The following is a 21,521-nucleotide window of genomic DNA, read 5'->3' on the forward strand; positions in this document are numbered from 1 at the left end:
CATGACCTGTCTTCAGGATGCTCTTGTGGGAGTCTCTTCTAGTTCTCATCGTAGGACTCTGGTCTCTCAGCCGCCTGCTACAGCTGACCAAGACCCTCTGACTACAGTTATCTGACTGGACACTGCTTCCAGGTGTGCTGTGATCCTCAGTTCTTTTTAGAGTTACCTTCCTGATCTCTTCTGGTGTTCATGGTTCCCTTTGTTGCTTGGGCTGCACCAGTCTTTACTAGTGTTCTTCAGCAGGTTGTCCCAACATTCTTGGGCCCTGGAGCCTGAGCTGAGGCTGCCTGCAAGCCGGTTAGACTCCAAAGATTCTTTCCTTAAGCTTCATGCCGTCAAAACTGACCCAAGCCTTGCCCATTTCCTCCTTTGCAGGAAGGTCTCTTTGGCTTTGAACCAGGTTACTATCTGGCTCAGGTCTTACTAGCGCATATGGGGCCCTGTTAATGAGAACTATCACCTCATTTATTTCATTTTGCAGCTTTTCTATAGCATTTTGAATATCTTAGGTATATTCTGAATGCTTTTGAAAATTAACTTGTTTAATCCCAGAGGGAGATTGCTAACATTATATCTATTTCCACTGATTTAAGCCCCTTACAGACTTTCATTTCTTATGCTTCAGACTTTTGCTCCCAACAGATACTTTAGTGAGTATCTGTTTAGTCTGGGGTGCCTCTAATAATCAGAATTTTGGAAAAGCAGTTTATCCTGTTAGTCTTTGTTCAGGTTACCAGCTTTACCCACTTTTTTGACCAGTTCCAGTATCCGAATCTAATACTCATAAAATATACTGATCCATTAAGGAAAACAAAATGAAACAATACTTTCCTTTAACTAGATAAGGCTGGTGTGAAACCAGTAGTCTATTTTTCATTATTTTAAATGGAAAAAAATATAGGTTAACTAAAACCCCTAATCAATGTACTGAAATGTAACTACGTACAGTAAAATGCCTAAATAAATTATAAAACATCCATTACATTAGGTTGTAAATTGTTTAAAATTCACTTCTTTATCATGAAACAATATGACTCTTAACAAACAGTTGCTGTATATATAGCAACATATATATGTTGCTACCAAGCAGTATGTCCATTTTGTTGACATTCAGAAATTTTCAGAACAACAAACTGTGACTGTAATAGTCTAACAGTTTTATTTGGAGTATGACCTGAGCCTTTTCTCATGCACCGTTTTGTTAAACATATATTTAATTTGGGGAATGTAAATACAAAGTTTTCTTTATGTAAACATTATACCCTCCCCCACCCCCAAACTTACATTGAGATATATGTATATTCTGTGCTGCCTGGATAGTAAAAGCTGAAGGGTCTTCTACCAGAAGCATGTTAACCCAGGAGACAGTCTATGAAATATGCTTATAAGTAACTATTGTAAAATTAAAGCGTATGTTTTAAAAGCCAGATGTGAATGGACTTTACATTGTTTCATGACTTTGGAATGATCTGTGGTATTATTCTTCAGAGTAGAAAAGAAAAACGACATTTGTCTGCACTAAGGTATTTGAATGGAGAGTCTTTGAATGGAGAGTCTTTGAGTAGGTTCATTCCCAAATGTGATTAAAGAAAGCTTTATTTTCTTTTCATTTAGTTATCTTAAATTCAAAGTTTTCAGTTGAAATTTTTAGGATCCTTTGTTAACTCTCTTTTCCTAATCTATTAAATTATGTTTAGAGCTTGAAGAAACAATTTAAAAGCACTTTTAACAACATTACCTTGCTTTTCTAATTTGCTAGTCCCTTTTTATAGACTCCTGTTCCCTGAGGATATTTTAATTTTTTAAACATAGTAAACATAGTTGTTTCTTATTCTGACTAATATAGATAATTACAATAACTGAAATATTTGTGGATCTGTTTCTGCTGACTGTTATTCTTAGTGGCTTGTTTTCTTGTGTATTATAGGTATGTAAGGTTTTTCTGTTTGTTTTTATATTTATTTTTGTTTTAGCCTTTTCTCCTGTGATCTGCTCATTCTTAAAAATTATATGTAGGGATTATTTGACACGTAGATTAAGAGTGTCTTCTCCAGATGATAGTTATATTTGCTTCTGCCAGACACCTGTGAGTACTATCTGCCAGAGACCACCTCCCACCAACGTCAGAGACTGGGGTCTCTGGATCACTCTGGTTAGGGGAACCCAGCCTGCTACAAATCCAGGAGGACTGCCTTATGGCCAGTTTTTCTGAAACAAGTTTGTTTTCTCTTCCCTTTTCCCTGTTCTGCTTCATGGCCAAGGCTAACCTCCCTTTGGTCCCAGGGAGCAGTGAGAGATTACTTTTGGTTCATCTTTATACAAAGAGTTGAGATCTCAGCTTACTGTGGGATAGTATGTGACTTTGGCATTCTGTTGCCCCACTTCTCATTTTTGTTTTATTCTAGATTTTGCCCTGGTTATTTCTTACTACCTTGTGACTCTTTTTTTTAAGATTTTTTTTTTTCCTGCTGTATCTGATATCTTTGGTTGTTTTCTTTTTTCTTTCTTTCTTTTCTTTTTTTTCTTTTTCAGACGGAGTCTCACTCTGTTGCCCAGGCCGCAGTGCAGTGGCATGATCTCAGCTCACTGCAACTTCCATCTTCTGGGTTCAAGCAATTTCCAGCTAATTTCTGTATTTTAATAGAGATGAGGTTTCACCATGTTGGCCAGGCTGGTCTTGAACGCCTGACCTCAAGTGATCTGCCTGCCTCGGTCTCCCAAAGTACCAGGGTTACAGGCGTGAGCCACCATGCCCGGCTGCTGTCTTTGGTTGTTTTCATTAGGAAGTTTGGTCCAAGTAATCTAGCTCAGTGTTATTAAAAGTGAGAATCTTCCCTATTTGACCTTTAACAATCCTTCACAGTTTATGCAGCAGATATAAGACTGAGCTGCTTAATGGATGAGGGAACTGAGGCTGGGAGAGGTATAGTTATTGATTTAAGACGTATAAGTAAGGGCATAGCCTGGAACTCCTGAATACAAGTCTTTTCTTCTTTCCAGCCTACCACTGCCTTTGAGCTGTCTTCTACTGAGTGTATTCTTAGAATTTTGAATGAAGCACCATATGGTGAGGAGGTTTTTTAAAAGATGTAATAACTCCACAAAATTATTTAGACCATTGACTGATGTAGATTATATTGATGCAACATTTTCCAGATATGGCATTTTAAGTGGAAAATAATAATTGCAATTTTTTTTTCTTTCAGCTGAAGTGAGTAGTGAATATAGTATGGACAAGGCAATGGTTGAATTTGCTACAATGGATCGGCAACTAAACCATTATGTAAAGGCTGTTCAATCTACAATAAATCATGTAAGTTTATGCTACTCCCTGGTTATATATTTGGTTACAACTCACTGACCAAGAAGTAGAAATACAAAATCAAAATTTTTCTCTAACCTTAAATGTTTCCTTATCCTTAGTGTAGCAGCTATTAAATTTCTCTAAATTTGGACGTCTCATAAAATTGGAATCCTAAGTATTTTCCTGGCTAGGCCACTTAGGTTGATTAGCATATTAAATCTATTTTAGATTGCTTGCAATTTTTTGTCTCAAAATTTTTGTAAGCCTCCTTTGAATGTGAGTAGATTTTTATAAAATGCTAAAAATTGCATGCAACTTGTTTTTATTGTTCTATTTGCTTAAACATACAATTGAGACTAGGTTTAGTTACTCATTCTCTAACTTTAATATGCATCTGTTGCCAAATTCTTAGAATCAGATAATATGGAAGAGTTTTAGAGCAAGTTTAAAAATAAAGAAGATCGGTATTTTGGTTTTTCCAGAAGCCAAACTTACCTTTGTTGACTCCAGCTGTCACAGGAACAACACATAAGGCAGTTAAGGTGGGAACATAGCAACATCCTTTTCAGTAGTACTGTGTTGAGTAAGAAATGAGCAATACGATTGCAGTAATGTTTCTGAGAAGTCCTTTGTCCTCTGAGCAGTGGAAACTCCCTGTTGAACTGATTGTGTATACCTGTGTAATAGGGTGTCTTGTATTTCTGGTTTCATTATTTGCCTTTTCTTACTTACAGCTATGGGAAAATTCCAAGAATCAATTATTTTACAAAATGGGTGACTACTCAGTAGAAAATACATTTTAAATAATGTTTAATACCTAAGCCAATGAAATGAGTATTATATAGTTATAGTAAGCTTTTTTTAATGGTTAATATTTAACTATAGTATTTGACTAACTTTAAGAATATCACCTATATCCAAATAATAAACTCATTCAGCTTGTAAAATTTTGATGTTTCTGGCTATTGTGACTGTTAATCCTGGTCTTATGAATATTTCTTCCATAGGAAAATATGACAGTGCCATCATGTTGACATCATATTTGAAACTGGATAGCACTTAGACTAGAGGCTTTCAATTTCAGCTGAACCCTAGAACCAGCCAGTTTCTGAACTCTCAGAGATTCTGATTTTATTCGTCTGGAGCAGGACTGGGACACCAGTATTTTTTAGAAACTATTTTTTAGAAACTCACCCTTAAATGTGCATTCAAGGGTGAAAACCACTGACTTAAAAGAACAAGGCTGACTTTATAGAAGAAAGTCAAGTGTTCACTCCCAAAGATTAGAGTTAGGCTTGTTATATGGGTCAGTCTTGCTTTGACCCTTACGTTCTGTGGCACTTACTTGATAAGCCTTTCTATCTTTAACTTTCATATTGTGCAAATGCAATAGCACAGTGTGTATTACAGATAAGAAAACAAGATTTTGGAGTCAAAGAATTTTATGTTGATTTTTTTTCCCTATTAAACTCTAGGATTTGCAGATACTTACGGTATTTTTACATCAAGAATTGAACTCTTGGCTGGGCGTGGTAGCTCACGCCTGTAATCTCAGCACTTGGGGAGGCCAAGGCTGGTGGATCAACTGAGGTCAGGAATTTGAGACCAGTCTGGCCAACATAGTGAAACCCCATCTCTACTAAAATACAAAAATAAGCCAGGTGTAGTGGCATGCATCTGTAATCCAAGCTACTCAGGAGGCTGAGGCAGGAGAACCACTCGGACCCAGGAGGTGGAGGTTGCAGCGAGCCGAAATCACGCCAGTGCACTCCAGCCTGGGCAACAGAGCGAGACTCTATTAAAAAAAAAAAAAAAAAAAAAAAAAAAGAACTTTTCCCCCTTCAGGACATCAAGTCACTCATTTAAAAAAAAAGTTTAAAATTTCTCACTCTTTCTCACATTCAGTAGTTAACAACATTTCCTTCATCTTGAGGTTTCATCTCATTATCCTCAAACAGGGAAGATAGATTTTATCTCACTTTTCAGCCCTAACCTCACACTAGAATAGACTGGAACAACTTGGATTTAGTGATTCCGATGCTTATCAGGAAGGTTCCTGTTCTTTTATAGGAGGAAAAAATATATTTATTTTTCTTTTATGATACAAAGAAAGGTATGCTCTCTATGCAAGCTGGATACCAGAGCAAGAATAATAAATATAATTTTATAAGATTTCTAAGACTTGACATTATATGGGGATATAATGGGGATTTGATCATTTTTAGGGAAATGTTTTACACCAGTTTATGTACTTGAAGCTAAGGGTACTGCTATCTTATTGCTTGTTTTGGTGAGGGATAAGAATGAACAGCAGCTTGGGAGGGGCCAGGATAATATACTTGTTTAGAAACAGCAGTGGTCTAGGGATCTGAAGCTTTTCCAGTCCTGGTTCTTCTACTTTCTAAGTTACGATCCTTGGTCAAGAAACCTAACCTCTTGAAACCTCATGTTCTTTATAAAATTCCTGGCCTGTGTATTTCACAGAATGATTATGTGAATCAGAGTAGATAATGTATATCAAAATGCTTTGGCATTCATCAAATTTAATGGGGCTGTAAGATAATATATTATTGCAAACTCATATTTCCAAACAGAACTCATTAGAGAGATGGAACAAAATCTTCTAAAAATCTAGTATTTTGTTTTGCTCATTTTATTTCAGGGTATTTTTTTGGCTTTGACCTGTCCTATTCTGGAATTCAAGAGTCACATAGGATTAAGTATAAGCTACTTAACTTATTGCACAAGGTATTCATGGCCTCTAAAATGAATGAGTTGTTTTAAATAAGATTATTTTTTTACGAGGCAAATAATGGGAACCCATATAAATCCCATTTAACCCACTGCTCTGTCATAGACTTTTGCAACCTGTGATACTTCCATTACTATAATATTTGCCTAGATTTGGATCTACCCTGTGGTATTTCTGTTTATGAATTTTTATATAGTCATAGAAAGTTGATTTAAAAACTTTTTTAATCATTAAAGAGCATTTGAGTTTATTATTTAAATAGACATCTCTCTTCTACTCTCATCTTCTCAGAATTCTAAAGATTATGCTCCTTTTGGAAAGTTGTGGAAGTTTACTTTGGAACCTCAGAGGTATGGGCCAACTTACCAACAATCCCTGGGAAGTCCCTTTGGCAATTAGCAGAAGTTCTCAGGTTGCCTTCCATTGTCTCTCAAGAAAATAGGGCTACTATAGTCCACAGTGCCCAAAGATTTTGTTTGGAATTGGCATCTATTTTAATGCTCTGAAACTTTAAAAACAAAAAAACAAAAAAACAAGGACTTCATTCCAGCTAGTTTGTTGAGAGAATATTATGCGGTGAATACTAAAAAAATTCTCAGATAGTCTCTAAGTCATTTATAAAAACTTTCAGGTTAAATGGGTTTTATACCTGTCACAACTCTTTAAAAACTTCGTTTAGATCCTTGGAGAGTTCTATATGAACTTTTTTGATATTTTCAGTCATAAGACCAACATGTCATATAAGTGTTTTTAGAGCTATAAGACAGTACATAGATACATACTTTTTTTAAATCACTATTACTGCCACGGAAAAAACTGTTTTCTCAGTTTCATATTGAGAACAGAATGATGTTCTGAACACTAGACTTCTGTTGACCTAATGTTTCCTCCCTTGCTTTCTACACTTTCATTGAGTACATTGAAGAGACACTATTGGCTGACTTTTTGTTTTTCAGTTTTCATAAATAAATGAATAAATTTATGAATATTTGAATAAAGATTCAAATAAATGCTTAAATAAATATTTACTGAACAGCCAGCCATGTGCCAGGCACTTCTAGTTGCAAGAAATACAAAGTCAATCAGCAAAGTCCAGATGACCTTCACCTCAGGATACGCGAAGTCCAGAACAGAAGACAAACATTTTACAAATGTTATTTAATTACTGTTGTGATGTGTGCTACAAATTAAAAATAAAGCATTCAGGGAGAGTTAATAACCCAAGGGCAATAATGTCTTCAAGGCAGGGAAAAGTTGGGAGACTCCTTCTGGAGGAAATGATATTTAAGATTCAAGGCAAGTGAGTCTCAACATGGGAAATATGATATATTCTGTGTGACTTTTGCGTGAAATGGAAGGATCTTATTTCTGATTGTCTTGATGTCAGCTTCATAGTGCCTTAATCAATCCAAAGACTTATTGTGAAAGTGAGACCAGAGAAGGCCTACCTTTATATATAGAAAGTTAATGTTAATAGAATAGTTGAGTAACGTATCTCAGGTTGGTCAGTGATTCATTTATTAATAGATTTTTGAGTGCCTACTATGTACCTCTTATGCTTAGTAATGCAAGTCATGGCAATAGTTGATTTAAGAATCATTTTATTATCAGTATCCTACTTCTTAAACAGGGGTTACCTCTCTTGAAATGAGACTTTTTGTTGAGTATTGAATAAACCCAGTGATAGTACTGTGTGTTTCTGATTATATGTTTATGATTGTTTTAAACTAAACCTATAGTTCCAAACTGTGGGCTTCAAATTGCTCAGGGTAGGTTTGGAGAGTGAACACCAGTTTAGTTCAGGGAATCTTCACATCCATTTTTAGGTATGTGCTTTTTCAAATAAGAGGTGACAAATCCAACCACTATCATGGGGGTAGTCCTTGCAATGTTTTTCTAACCTTAATTCTCACAGGGAAAATGATGGGAATGTAGCTAAATGAGAATGGCCCAACAAGTTCAGAGATTAGTGTCATATATATTTACCAATTGATGATAAAATATACATCCTCTCAGCTAGGTGTGGTGGTGCATGCCTGTAGTTCCAGCTACTAAAGGGAACTGAAGTGGGAGGCTGAAGTGGGAGGATCGCTTGAGCCCAGGAGTTCAAGATCAGCCTGGACAACATAGTAAGACTCCATCTCTTTAAAAAAAGAAAAAAAAAATGTTTTTGGTGACCAATATAGTCTCAGAGTTTAGCAAAAGTAACTAAAGCTTGAGAATCACATTATACTTCAGCATTTATTGTTTTCCAAGTATGTCTTCACTTTCCTCTAATACCCTCTTTTGTGCTACTTGCGTCTTATAAATTGTATAAGATTTTAAAGCATTTATGTTGGATTACAGCCACATATTTGTTTTTTTTATTTTTTAAGTCGGTATTTTATAACAATTCCTACTAGAAGCCTGGTGAGGGAGAATATTTTTCTTCTTAACTGGAGCAAGTAGGTGCTAGGTTGGTCCATTTGTATGGTTTTTTATAAATCGGTTTCATGGATATGCCCTATATAGTGTGGTTTTTCACTTGATATGCTAACCTGAACATTTTATGTGCCTTTTAAAACTATTGTGTTGAGAGTTAGAAGAGAAGAAATGTACTTGATGTATGCTGTTGAAACCAAAGCAATCTTAGATACAATAAAGGAACAAGGTGGGTCAAAGCTATAGTTTATCTCAACTCTGTCATTATGCAACAGTTTTGACTGTTTTTGACATAGCACTTCCCTGTGCCTCCTTGCTGTTCACCCTTCATCACCTGATAAGTTTTACCTTTTTCTTACTGTGCAGTTACCTTAATATCCACTACTTTAACATGAAATCCTATAGAGTATCTTACAAGTTGGAAGTTACCATTTTAGTTAAACCAAATTTGGGGAGAATTTCTCACTTAGAAAGCTAATAATTTATTTTCTAGTACCTGAAAGCAGTTCTAAGTCACACGATGTAACCCATTATATATGACCACTTACTGACTGAATATAAGAATACACCCCACTCTATTAGGCATTGTGAATCATTGACAAAAGAAGAGGGAGGGGGAATTCGTTCGGTGGCTATAAGATTTGAGGACAGAAGATTCCTGAGCATGAGATAAATTACTGTTGTCAGCAGAGTAGCAAGAAGGTAGGAGGTGACAGGGGAGTGAAATTAGTGAAAAGCTCTTCGAGCCAGAGGGGAAAGTACTGGGAGACTCACCTCTTCTCTACTCCCTGCATCTGGCATTCTACAGTGATAAACAACTCTTAACATGTTTCTTATCAAAAGTTTTCAAGTGAGTTATATATGAGCCTTTTCATCTATAGGAACATTGCTCAGGTGTGGAAATTAACCAGCGAAAGAAAGTTGAGTTTAGGTATTCGCTCTTCAGACACTTGGAATGTGTCTATTTCTGTGATTACTGGTAATTAACTTCTGTTTCAGTGGTTTAGAACTCCCTGTACTGTTATTCTCAAATTAAGGTTGTGTTCGGTAACATTTTGCCTAATAAACAGAGATAGAGACAATTACTTCTGAATGTAGTATTCCACTAATTGAATTACCTCTAAGAAATAATCTAGATATAAAATTTCTTAGGTTTCAAAGTAACATAACTGCTAACAGGTGAAAATATGTTATATTGAGACTGATTTTCATGGTTACTTTATAGAAATCCATCGTAGTGTTTTGGAGTTATTAAATGTTGGGTTTTAATCAGAATTATGAAGCAATTACACTTTACTGGGCCTTAATGTGCCTCTAGTGCAGCATTTTCAAGAGTTTGCTCCATAATACTAATTAATCAGGATGTGAATAAGTATAATAGGAGAATAGGATTTTGTGGTCAAATAAGTTTGGGGAATGCTTGATTAAAAGAATTTCCTTAAAGACTCCAAAGCCTTTAATGTGCTTTTATGCAACGTGATTCTCCAAAGGGAGAGGATATTCAGAAATTTTGTAAACTTAGTTAACTAGAAAATCTTTCTGGAGGAGGGACTGATACTCTTCAGAATCCACTTTGGGAAGTGCTGTTGTAGTTTCAACCCCCTCATTTTACAAAGGAGCCTATGAGATAGGTCCAGCACTGCGTGGCAGAGTTTTTGTGGCATCCAGAAAACTGGGAAGTATGTCAAACTCCCTTTGGAAATGAGCCTTAAAGATGTTTCCATGCTGAAGGTCAGGAAAAGGCCAGGCCCTTTCACCATTTCATTACTCCAACAGTGAGGAAGGGACAGTTTTTAAAAACATGCAGTGATTGCTTAGTCTGTGTTTGAAGCAAAGACCCCTCTGTGCAGTGATGATATGAGAGAGAGGAGAGAAGGAAATGTTTGAGAGGAAAAGAAGAGAGGGGCTTACAGAAGAGGCAGGAGACACACAGGAGCAGCAGAAGGGGCAGGGAAGACATATGGATCTTTGAAGGGCCAGGCTCACCACAGCACTCCAGGTAGGCACTGAGGCGCACAGTGTGATGATTAAACACCTTAGCCTCAGTGGCACCAGGTCATTCTAGCAGCTAATTCTTTGAATTACCCAAATGAGATGAATGTTCCTTAACACAGCAAACTCCTGATTATTTCTGACATTGTACATAGTCCACATACAGCATTAAACCCTTATTTTAGATGTTAATTTACCTTCCTTCTAACCTCACACTTTTCATGTAATTAATAAGTATTAAAAAGCTTGAGGTTTAGGCCTTTCCCCACTAATTGGCAGTGGTGCTGAATGGGCTAACTGCTAACTGCAGAAAAGAGATGGGGAAATGGGGAATGGATCAGTAAATGTTAAAATTGGATCTGAACTGGGGACTGAACTGGGGAATGGATCAGTAAATGTTAAAATTCAGTGTAAAATGAATGCATTTTTCAGCATAGAGTTGAAAGCACAGTAGTCACTGGTTGTCTACAGTTTCACTTTCCATTGTTTCAGTTATCTGTGGCCACCTATGATCCAAAAATATTAAATGGAAAATTAGAAAAATAAACAATTCAAATAAGTAAATTAAATAGCACCTTGTTCTGAGTAGTGTGATGAAACCTTGTGCCTTGCTGCTCTGTCCTGTCTTCATTACAAGAGGAGGGATGAGTACAGTACAGTAAGATGTGTTGAGAGCAAGAAAGATTATATTCACATAACTTATTACAGTATATTGTTATAATTGTTCCATTTTGCTATTATTGTTAATCTCTTGGCTGTGCGTAATATATAAATTAAACTTTATTGTAGATATGTATGTATAGGATAAAACATAGTCATACAGTAATGAACCACATAACAATATTTCAGTTAACGAGGAGGCCATACATATATGATGGTGGTGCTATAATATTATATCATATTTTTACTGTACCTTTTCTGTGTTTACGTATGTTTAGATACATAAATAGTTGTCATGTTACAGTTGCCTACAGTATTCAGTATACTAACATGCTGTACAGGTTTATAGCCTAGGATTAATAGGCTTACGATAGAGCCCAGGTGTGTAGTAGGCTATTCCATCTAGGTTTGTGTAAATGCACTCCGTGATGTTCCACAGCACTGCCTCATTTCTCAGAAAGTATCCCCATCGTTAAGCAGTGCATGACTATACAGGGTTCAGTACTATCTGGGGTTTTAGGCATCTACTAGGGGTTTTGGAATGTGTCTCCTGTGGATTAGGGTGGACTACTGAAATTGCTTATTAGTCTCTTAACTGTTCAGTTGGTGGATCACCTGAGGTCAGGAGTTCGAGACCAGCCCGGCCAACATGGTGAAACCCCGTCTCTACTAAAAATACAAAAATCAGCTGGGTGTGGTGGCATGTGCCTGTAGTCCCAGATACTTGAGAGGCTGAGGCAGGAGAATTGCTTGAACCCAGGAGCCAGAGTTGCAGTGAGCCATGATCACACCACTGCATTCCAGTCTGGGTGACAGAGTGAGACTCTGTCTCAAAAAAAAAAAAAAAAATTGTTCAGTTGGTGCTAATAGTATGTTTAGTCCAATAAAGATACAAAAGCCTCTTGACACAGGTACACAAATAGCTACAAAAAAAAATTTAACAGTGAAATAGTTTGACAGAGACAATAAAAACGTGCACAGGAAATTCAGTGTAGGGGAAAAGAGTCTTTGCTTAAATTCTGGCTTTCGTGCCCTCTAACTCTGAGCCTCAGTTTCTTCTTAAAATCAGGTTGATAATTTAGGTCATAGAGTTCTAGTAAGGATGAAAGTGATAGCATGAAAGCACCTAAAATGGTTCCATCACACTAATTTATAAGGTTGCCTAGAACGTTCTGTAAAGGATAACTCATTTCCCTGGACCAAATTCAAATACTATCTGAAAGGGAATTTTGAGTTCAAGTTTGAAGGGTACGGTGAGCAGCAGGAAACCATCGGGAAAGGCTAGAGATGATGTTCCAAGAGACGCTGAAGGAAGGGCCTCTCTCCTTTTTGGAAAGTAGTTCTCTGATAGTTGGGGGTGGCTTGGGGTATGGAACTTAGTGCTCATAGTGTTGTGACCAGAAAGGATTGTTCAGAGTCAGGGGAAATGGGCCAATGCAGTGGCCAGTGAACAACGTAACATTTGGCCAGCTGGATTTGAACTTCCCTGATAGTCACCCGCCCTATGTCTATAACAATGAAAAAGATACCGCACCCTTTAATATGTGATCATTAAAAGCGATGAGGGAGTCATTCTAGAGATAAGAACCAGACAGCAAAGTAAACATTCATAGTTTTTAATTCAGGAATAACTTTTAGTGTTTTCTTAGACATTTTACTTAAATGAAGACTGAGGAAATTAAGCCCTAAAATGTATTTCTCTCTGTGCACAAGTACACAATCATGCTGTTTATTAGACCTGTCTTGCTTATATCTTGAAGTATTTTTTATGTACTTTATTAGTAACACTCATTTGAAAAAGTAATTAGGAGAGAAAAATGTGTTGGATTTATGCCTCTGATGTATCATATGCAGGTTGTCAGCTCTGGTTCAAGTGTGTAATCTCTATACATTGTTGACAAGTGAGAGAGCGAGAAGCATAAAAATGGAGAGCATGTGAATGGATTTTATTTTTTCAAGTCCGTGTGTGAGTTTGCAACTGTGTCTGTACATTGTTGGCAAATGAGAGAGCAAGAAGCATGAAAATGGAGAGCATGTGAATGGATTTTATTTTTCAAGTCCCTGTGTGAGTTTGCAACTGTGCTGGTAAGGAAAAGTTCTTTCATTGTGCAGTGGAGCCAGTGCCCAGTGAACTGTCCTTGGGAGAATGGAGAGGATTTCTTTCCATTGTTTCTATCTTACAGCATAAAGTTTCTGGTAATGGTGGCACTTTCCTTCTTTTGTGTTGTGACCAGTGTGATATTTAAACCACTAAAGCTTTAAGAATTTTATTTTTTTCCGGACTTCCTTTTTTAAAAAAATATCTAATAATATAGCATTCTTTAGTGAAAGTCATGTTTATTTATCATGGGTTAGAGTAATGCAGTCAGTTATTATGAATAGTTTTAAATTTAATGATCTCTTTTATCCTTTATTTCATCTTCAAATAATCATTTAATCATCTTCTCGTGGAAGCTGATATTCAGAAAGATCAAGTCAGTATTACTTAAAATTGGAAACAGTAAAGGCCGAGCGTGGTGGCTCACACCTGTAATTCCAGCACTTTGGGAGGCTGAGGCGATTGGATCATCTGAGGTCAGGAGTTCGAGACCAGCCTGGTCAACATGGTGAAACCCCACCTCTACTAAAATACAAAAATTAGCCAGGTGTGGTTGTACATGCCTGTAATCCCAGCTACTCAGGAGGCTGAGACATGAGAATCGCTTGAACCCAGGAGGCAGGGGTTGCAGTGAGCCGAGACTGTACCACTGCACTCCAGCTTGGGTGACAGAGTGAGACTCTGTCTCAAAAAAAAAAAAAAAATTGGAAACAGTAACCAGAAAAGTAGCATATGATTGCACCACACGATTGATTTCCAGACATTCTGACTTGCTTGCTTTTTGCCTTCCCCTTGGCTGAGACCTGCAAGGTCTCGCATGCTTTTCTGCCTGCCTTCCAGTTGCCTCGGCTATTTGTGGTTCTTGGAGTGCCGTTGGTACCACGAAGCAAGTCCTCTCTACCCATCAGGTCACTCTCTGTCACCCTGAGGTTTATTTTAGCCCCCTATATGAAACAGAAGCCCACGTGAAATACTAAATAGGAGCTTTAAGTGGAATAAATTTTGGGTGTGCTCAAATAATTCTTCTCTTGCAGAATCAGAAATTGAATTTGACACATGAAGTATAGTTAGGCCATGTTTTGAAAAGCTGCAGCAATACTTCTCGGAAAGTTGGTTAAAAAAAATTTAATTGTTTAAAAATAAAAATTAAAAGCTTCAGCAAAAACATCATATGCTCAATTTTCTCTTGCAAGAAATTCTTGTTACTGCTTAAAGGACCTATAAATAATGTAGGTGAAACCGAACATGTTATACTACATGTTTTATAATAGTAATGGAACTGCTCTCAGAATATAGAATTAAACTGTTTTGGCTTTATAGTGTAAAGTGTCATATATGGTCCTGTTACAATGGTAAACTGTCTAGTGTTAGAGTTAAATTTGAGTAATGAGTTTTTTTTTCTATGCCTGCCCACTGAATAGCTGTGTGGCCATAAGCAATTTTCATAGACTCTGTGCACTCTTGCAAAATCAGCTTAGTAATAATATCTGCCCTTCATATCTTAAAGTGATTTCTTGATTAAAAAAATGAGATAACATTATGTGAAAGTACTTGGGAGGTAAGATTGCATATAAGGGCAAGGTCTTACTGTTCTGTCCTGTTAACTTTTAACTTCTTTCTCTTACCACAAAAACACCTACCACAGGCTGATTTAAATTGGTGAACTCTTTCCTCTAAACCACCTAAACTTGGAATAAATGGCGATAAACATTCCTTGTATTTATTTTCCCAACTCACAGCTTAAACTGGAAGGGAGAAGTGTATAAGATTCACATTTACCTTTTGACTTTAGCCATCTTTTTTATAAAGGTTTATTCCTGCCTACCATCCTGCCCCCTCAGAATTTTGCATAAATTTCATGTAACAGTTCAACAAGTAACTGGTGTAGACTGGGCCTGCTTTGTCACTGAGTCACTTTATTATGAAACACTTAAAGTTGAACATCTGTCTATAACAATGAGGAAATAATGTTAAACAGTTTATACTTTCTAAGGCTAGGCTTAGTGGCTCACACTTGTAATTCCAACACTTTGGGAGGCTGAGGGGGGAGGATCGCTTGAGCCCAGGAGGTTGAGACCAGCCTGGGCAACATGGAAAAACCCTGACTCTACAAAAAAAATTAAAAAATAAAAGTAAATAATTTAAAAATTTATACTTTCTGATCTGATGGTTTTCATGACTAACTCATCAGACAGCAATGAAAAGTGAAATTAATAAAAATTCACAAAGCCACATATAATTAGTTAAAAATAAAGTCTGAATGAGCCATAATCACCTTTACTTCCCTCTTCCCATTTTGTAAGCAGTTGATATTTGATTGATAAGCATTTCCAGCTGAGAAATAATCTTCTAATCCATGTTCTTCTACCAGGCTGTGACCTTGGGCAAGTCACGTAACTTCTGTATGTCAGCTTCCTCATTTCTAAAATGGGGTAATAATAGTACTTGTCCTACATACCTCATTGGGCAATTGTAGATAAAACGAGATTGTAGATAAGGAATGTTTTCACCACCCTACTGCCCCACAAAAGTGAAAGGTGATTATATAGTTACCACCTACAGACCCCATCTGGCAACCCATTCTGAATGCCCACAAGGCTGAAGAGTGAAAGAAACTTTCTGATTCTACCAACAAGGATGGGAAGGGAGTCCCTGTTAGCTCTTGGAGGAGGAAAGATACATTCCCAGTGTTCAGATCTCTGAATCAAATTCTGGAACACAGTTTCCCACAGAAATGACAGTCAGTGGCTGTGTTTCCAGGCTAGCCAATAAAAAAGGAAAAAAGAGATTTAACCATAAATAGTTCATTGTAACAGCTTTATAGAAATTAGATACAATTTCAAGTGGGCTATTAACAAAGCCCACTTGTAGTGTGAATATTAGCTTGGTGTTTGTTTCAAGTACGTTGGAGGCCTTAGCCCAGGTCTGGATAAGATAGTGAATCCACCTCTCTTCTAGCTTCCCCACTTATTTAATATTTGCACAGGGCTTCCTTAAGCCAGGTTTGTAAATATCATCAGTTCATACTCCAGTCTCTTGGCCCTTTGACTGAAATCCTGAAACCAACGTTCTTTCCACAGTGAAAGGGTGAGAAGCCCTTTTAGGTCCCCCATCCCTTTAATGAGCACAGTGACCTTACAAAGTTAGGAAAGGTAGCTGTTGTTGACTCTGAGCTTCAAGAAGATTAAGGGACTGGCTCAGATCACTTGGTTAGTCTCAAGAGGTGAGACTCGAACCTCAGTGTTTTGACATATAATTCAAGGCTGTTTTCATGACAGTTCTGTTTCAAGATGGGTGCTATTCATTGAATTCACTTTGAGTTGTAGTTTTCAGTTGAGAGTAAGAATGTTTTTAGGGAGTCTTGGTTATAAAGTATATTTATGATTTTGTACATTTCTTATTGTAAATTTTCCAAAGGTAAAGTTTTGGGAAATTTAGTCCAAACAAAAAGTGACTCCTCACACTGATGTGGCATGTGTTAGAGAGGGATTCTGTTAGAATTAAAGAACTATCTGAAGCAAAGAATATTGTTATATGTTACAGTTATATTAAAAAGAAGAAAAACTTCTGAAAAGCCAGTAGTATTCACCCCTTTAAAACTTTGTTTGTGTTATATTTTTAAAGTGATAGTGCTATGAATATGAAGGAATTTTAGGAATTTAAAGTAAAATAAAAATGAAATAAACTTTTTTCTAGCTTTAATGATATGGTTTATGTTTATATTTATTAAAATATTCAGTTCTTGCCATAATAATAGCAAGCCTAGCTAACTTGTCTCCAGTGCTTGTTATGAGCCAGGCGGTATTCAGTTATCTCTGGTTGAATAATTGTCTTCTTCTTGCCGGGTTAGCTTGCAGATTTTTTCATGATCAATTCTTAGAAGCAGTGAGGGATAAGCCTCTATGATAGAAGACAGTGATAAGGTCCGTATGTGGCATTATATGGGACATGTAAAAATGTTTCACTGAATAGTGAAAAGGATACTGCAATTGGAGTCAGAAGACCAAACCTCCTCCTTGTTTCTCCCTGGCCTAACAGTGTGACACTGGGTTAGTGACTTGTCTTCATAAACCTTCAATTTCATTATCTGTAAAAAGAGAACAGTGATACCTCATAGGAATGTGGCAAGGATTAAATGAGATAATGTAGGTAAAGTGCTTAGATGATGCCTTCAAAAGATGAAGCCTCACGTAGCAGGCATTGAGAAAATGTTAATTGCCTCTTTTCATCTTCATGCACAAGGTAGTTGTGAAATTAAATTGGAAAACAGAATATGAAAACTGGTTTAAAAACGTTTAAATGTCATTCTAATATAAGATGGTATTTTCCAATGAGTGCTGCCTTCTTCAGCACTTTCAGCGTAAAATATATAGGAGAATTAAGGAAACTGGATTAAAACTAGAAAATCTGGATTTTACTGGGTGGCCATCACGTCTGGAAACAGTGGTTTAATGATATTATCTTACAGTGCAATATGGAATAGTATTATCTATTTGCAGACTTGGTGGCCATACTGTAGTCTCAGTTCCATCAGCTATTGTTTGGCTTGGAGAAGTAATTTAATCTCTCTAATCAATGAGAATCAAAATTATATACATTATTTTCAGAAGTACTCTGTTAGGCAGCATCTAAGTGTGGTTTTTATTTTGTTTATTCTAATTTTTCTGTAATATAGCAGTTTTTTGATTAGGCTTGTGATAGAATTCATTTTCATTTAGTCAGAAAATCTTTCTAAATGGAGGAGAATTAGAAGGCAAAAGGCAGTTTGATAGGTGTGCTAGTGGGAAGTAACTTCAAATATCAGGAAGCCATATTAATTACAGTGAAGGCAGTGCCAGAGATTTTGATAGGCTGCAAGATGGGAGTGAACAGAGCAGGTAAAGGATAAAGAGCATTAATAAACTGATGGAGTATTAAAAATTTTATAATCTGGCCGGGCGCGGTGGCTCAAGCCTGTAATCCCAGCACTTTGCGAGGCTGAGACGGGCGGATCACGAGGTCAGGAGATCGAGACCATCCTGGCTAACACGGTGAAACCCCGTCTCTACTAAAAATACAAAAAACTAGCCGGGCGAGGTGGCGGGCGCTTGTAGTCCCAGCTACTCTGGAGGCTGAGGCAGGAGAATGGCGTAAACCCGGGAGGCGGAGCTTGCAGTGAGCTGAGATCTGGCCACAGCACTCCAGCCCCGGGGACAGAGCAAGACTCCGTCTCAAAAATAAATAAATAAATAAATAAAAAATAAAAAAATAAAAATAAAATAAGAATTTCATAATCTTTATTGTGTTGGGTGAGATGTGATAACGGGGAAAAGATTCAGCCTCATATCCTTGGATTGCTCTCATTCTGGACTGTAGACATGTGGTACAGTGTAAAGACAAGGGATTTGAAATCAGACTTACTATTTATTAGAAAACTCATGGCACTTTGGAAGTTAATTCATGGATTTGAAAAAATGTTATGATCTCAAAATAGATGTTTTTACTTACCTTTTCAGTTACTATAGTCATACTAAATAGGTTTTGTTGTTGTTTTGTTTTGAGACAGAGTCTTGCTCAGTCACCAGGCTGGAGTGCAGTGGCACGATCTCAGCTTACTGCAACCTCTACCTCCTGGGTTCAAGAGATTCTCGTGCCTCAGCCTCCCAAGTAGCTGGGATTACAGGTGCATACCACCACAGCTGGCTAATTTTTGTATTTTTAGTAGAGATGGGGATTCATCATGTTGACCAGGCTGGCCTCAAACTCCTGACCTCAAGCAGTCTCCCTGCTTTGGCCTCCCAAAGTGCTGGGACTACAGGTGTGAGCCACCGCACCTGGCCTTAAATAGATTTTTTTTTAATGGATGCTTAGCAAGAACAGAAGAAAGAAAACAATTCACATTTTCCTGTCTTTTTGGTGAATTAGTTCTTTTGATTCTTAAGATCCTCTAGTTGTGGAGGGTGTGACTGGAGGACCCAGGGAAGACGCTTCTGCTCCCATCTAGCTGGGGTACTCCCCAGTGGTCCCAGCTATGGAAGGCTGGTCTTCCTGGTTTAGAGTGCCTCAATACTAAAGGCACTTTAGCCTTTAGTATTCCAGGAGACTTAGCACTATTCCATCTCCATTCTCCCGGCAAGTCTTTTACATTCCTCAGGATAAATAACAAAGTTGGCCAGGCTGGTGGCACGCACCTGTAGTCCTAGCTACTCATGAGGCCAAGGCAGGAGGATCACTTGAGCCCAGGAGTTTAAGGATGCAGTGAGTTATAAAGGTGCCACTGCACTCCAGCCTGGCTGACAGAGTAAGATGTTTCAATAAAAGAGCACCACGTACGTGGATTCCTCCTCCACTGTCTCCCACCTCATCTCCCCTCCGCATGTATTCTCACACAAAGACTGGGGCAAGGCAGACTTCTTTCACTGTGCCTTTAGTAGCTAACTGTTTCGATTCGAGTGCAAGATGGCTCTTTACCACCAGATAAGCTTTGGTATGACCAACCACTACTGAGTTGTGTAGTAAAGGGAGGCTTATCTAAATATGTAGAAGAAAGTTAAGATTCTCATTAGTTAGAAATTTGATTGCTGGAAATCTTGAATTTGATGTAAAACAGAATAAGCAGTTAGGAAAGGGAACATAATATAGGCTTTGTATATTGAGAGTTGCATTAAAAGAATTGCAAAGTCAAGGCCAGGCACAGTGGCTTATGCCTGTAATCCCAGGACTTTGGGAGGCTGAGGCAGGTGGATCATGAGGTCAGGAGATCGAGACCATCCTGGCCAACATGGTGAAACCCCATCTCTACTAAAAATACAAAAATTAGCCAGGTTCGGGAGGCTGAGGCATGAGAATTGCTTGAACCCAGGAGGCGGAGGTTGCAGTGAGCTGAGATCGCGCCACTGCACTCCAGCCTGGTGACTGAGCAAGACTCTGTCTCAAAAAAAAAAAAAAAAATTGCAAAGTCAATCCTAAGGCAAAGAGGCTATGAAAGAAATTATGCTAAAAAGATGGGAATAGTTTAGGCTAGATTGGGGAGAAAAATCAGTGGAATTCTTTTATTTTTTTCTTTTTCTTTTTTTTTTTTTTTTAGGAAACATGTTTTCTACATTAGAAATACAAGCATTGGGGGAAGTTGTTTTCTCAGTTGCACATGCTGTGATGTCTTTGAGGAGGTGAGGACAGGAAAGGGTAGACAGAACTTTAATCCTTGATAGGAAAATATATGTTGAATACCATCTGGGAAACTTCTCTGTGACTCATTTTGTCAACGTCGAAACCAAGCTGAAAGTCAGTTTGGTTGTTCAAAGGTCTCCGTAATCATATAGTTAGGGTATTTCATTTGATAAATATTACCTGGCTTATCATTTCAAAACCTGTTGGAAGAATTTTTGAAATCACTAGTCGATGGGTTTAATTTCTGTGAAAGATTTTGTATTTTTTTGTGGACTGCTCATGAGTTTAAGCTGTCTCTTCTTAAGAGCATAACGTCTATATCACAAGCTCATGAAGATTGTAGTGAATGGCAGCAAAACACTGTTCTTTGTATAAATGCTAAGATATGCTTAAATAGATTCCATTGACAAGCTCTTGGGAATTTCTGTGTTATAAGCTGCATTTAGAAGGAGTGAGAAATGAAACACTGGGAGGAGGGTGGAAGAAAAGGAAAATTACTGTGTAGAGTCTTTTCTCCCAGTTGCCCTTTCTCAAATTGTCTGTTGAACTCCATGGACATTTGTCTTGGTTCATTTGGCCTGCTGTAACGGAATACCATAAACGGATAACTTATGAACAACAGACATGTATTTCTCACAGTTCTAGAGTCTGGGAAATCTATGATGAAGGTGCTGGCATGTTCAGCATCTGGTGAGGGCCTAGTTTCTGGTTCTTAGTGGCACCTTCTGGCTATGTCCTCACAAGATGGAATGAGCAAACAAGCTCTCAGGGGCCTCTTTTATGATGGCACCAGTCCCATTCATGAGGGCTTTGCCCTCATGCCCTAATCTCTTCCCAGAGCCCTCACCTCCTAATACCATCACCTGAGGGTTAGGATTTCATCATATGAATTTGGAGGGCACACAGGCTTTCAGTCTATAGGTATAGTTTGGTACTTTCAACCCTTGTTCTTCTTGTTACTTTGGCCTGGCTATCTGACAAACAGAAGATACGTGGTAATAAGAATGACACCTGTTTGTAATGCCTAGTGTGTCTAACACTGTTTGAGGTGCTTTATACACATTACCATGTATTCTCAACCAGGGTGTAGTAGATAATAAGAGCGTTTTTGTGTAGATGAGGAAACTAGGGCTTGCAGTTATGTG

At 37.6% G+C, this 21,521-nt stretch overlaps 1 protein-coding gene and 1 long non-coding RNA gene across 5 annotated transcripts in view; one reads left to right on the top strand and one right to left on the bottom strand.

The window, feature by feature from the left end:
* The window catches only part of LOC113224885, a 33,246-nt gene extending 29,294 nt beyond the window's left edge, over positions 1 to 3,952 (bottom strand). Inside the window, exon 1 of the long non-coding RNA XR_003309509.2 lies at positions 3,800 to 3,952. This is a non-coding gene — a long non-coding RNA (uncharacterized LOC113224885). The remainder of the gene's footprint in view (positions 1 to 3,799) is intronic.
* The window catches only part of NSMCE2 (NSE2 (MMS21) homolog, SMC5-SMC6 complex SUMO ligase), a 268,737-nt gene that overhangs the window by 50,498 nt on the left and 196,718 nt on the right, over positions 1 to 21,521 (top strand). For all 4 annotated transcript variants that reach the window (XM_023224161.1, XM_023224153.1, XM_023224176.2 and 1 more), the window contains one exon: positions 3,207 to 3,313. In XM_023224161.1, coding sequence (XP_023079929.1) covers positions 3,207 to 3,313 — 107 coding nt within the window. The remainder of the gene's footprint in view (positions 1 to 3,206; positions 3,314 to 21,521) is intronic.

Source organism: Piliocolobus tephrosceles, chromosome 7 (assembly GCF_002776525.5).
Source record: "Piliocolobus tephrosceles isolate RC106 chromosome 7, ASM277652v3, whole genome shotgun sequence".
NCBI lineage: Eukaryota > Metazoa > Chordata > Mammalia > Primates > Cercopithecidae > Piliocolobus > Piliocolobus tephrosceles.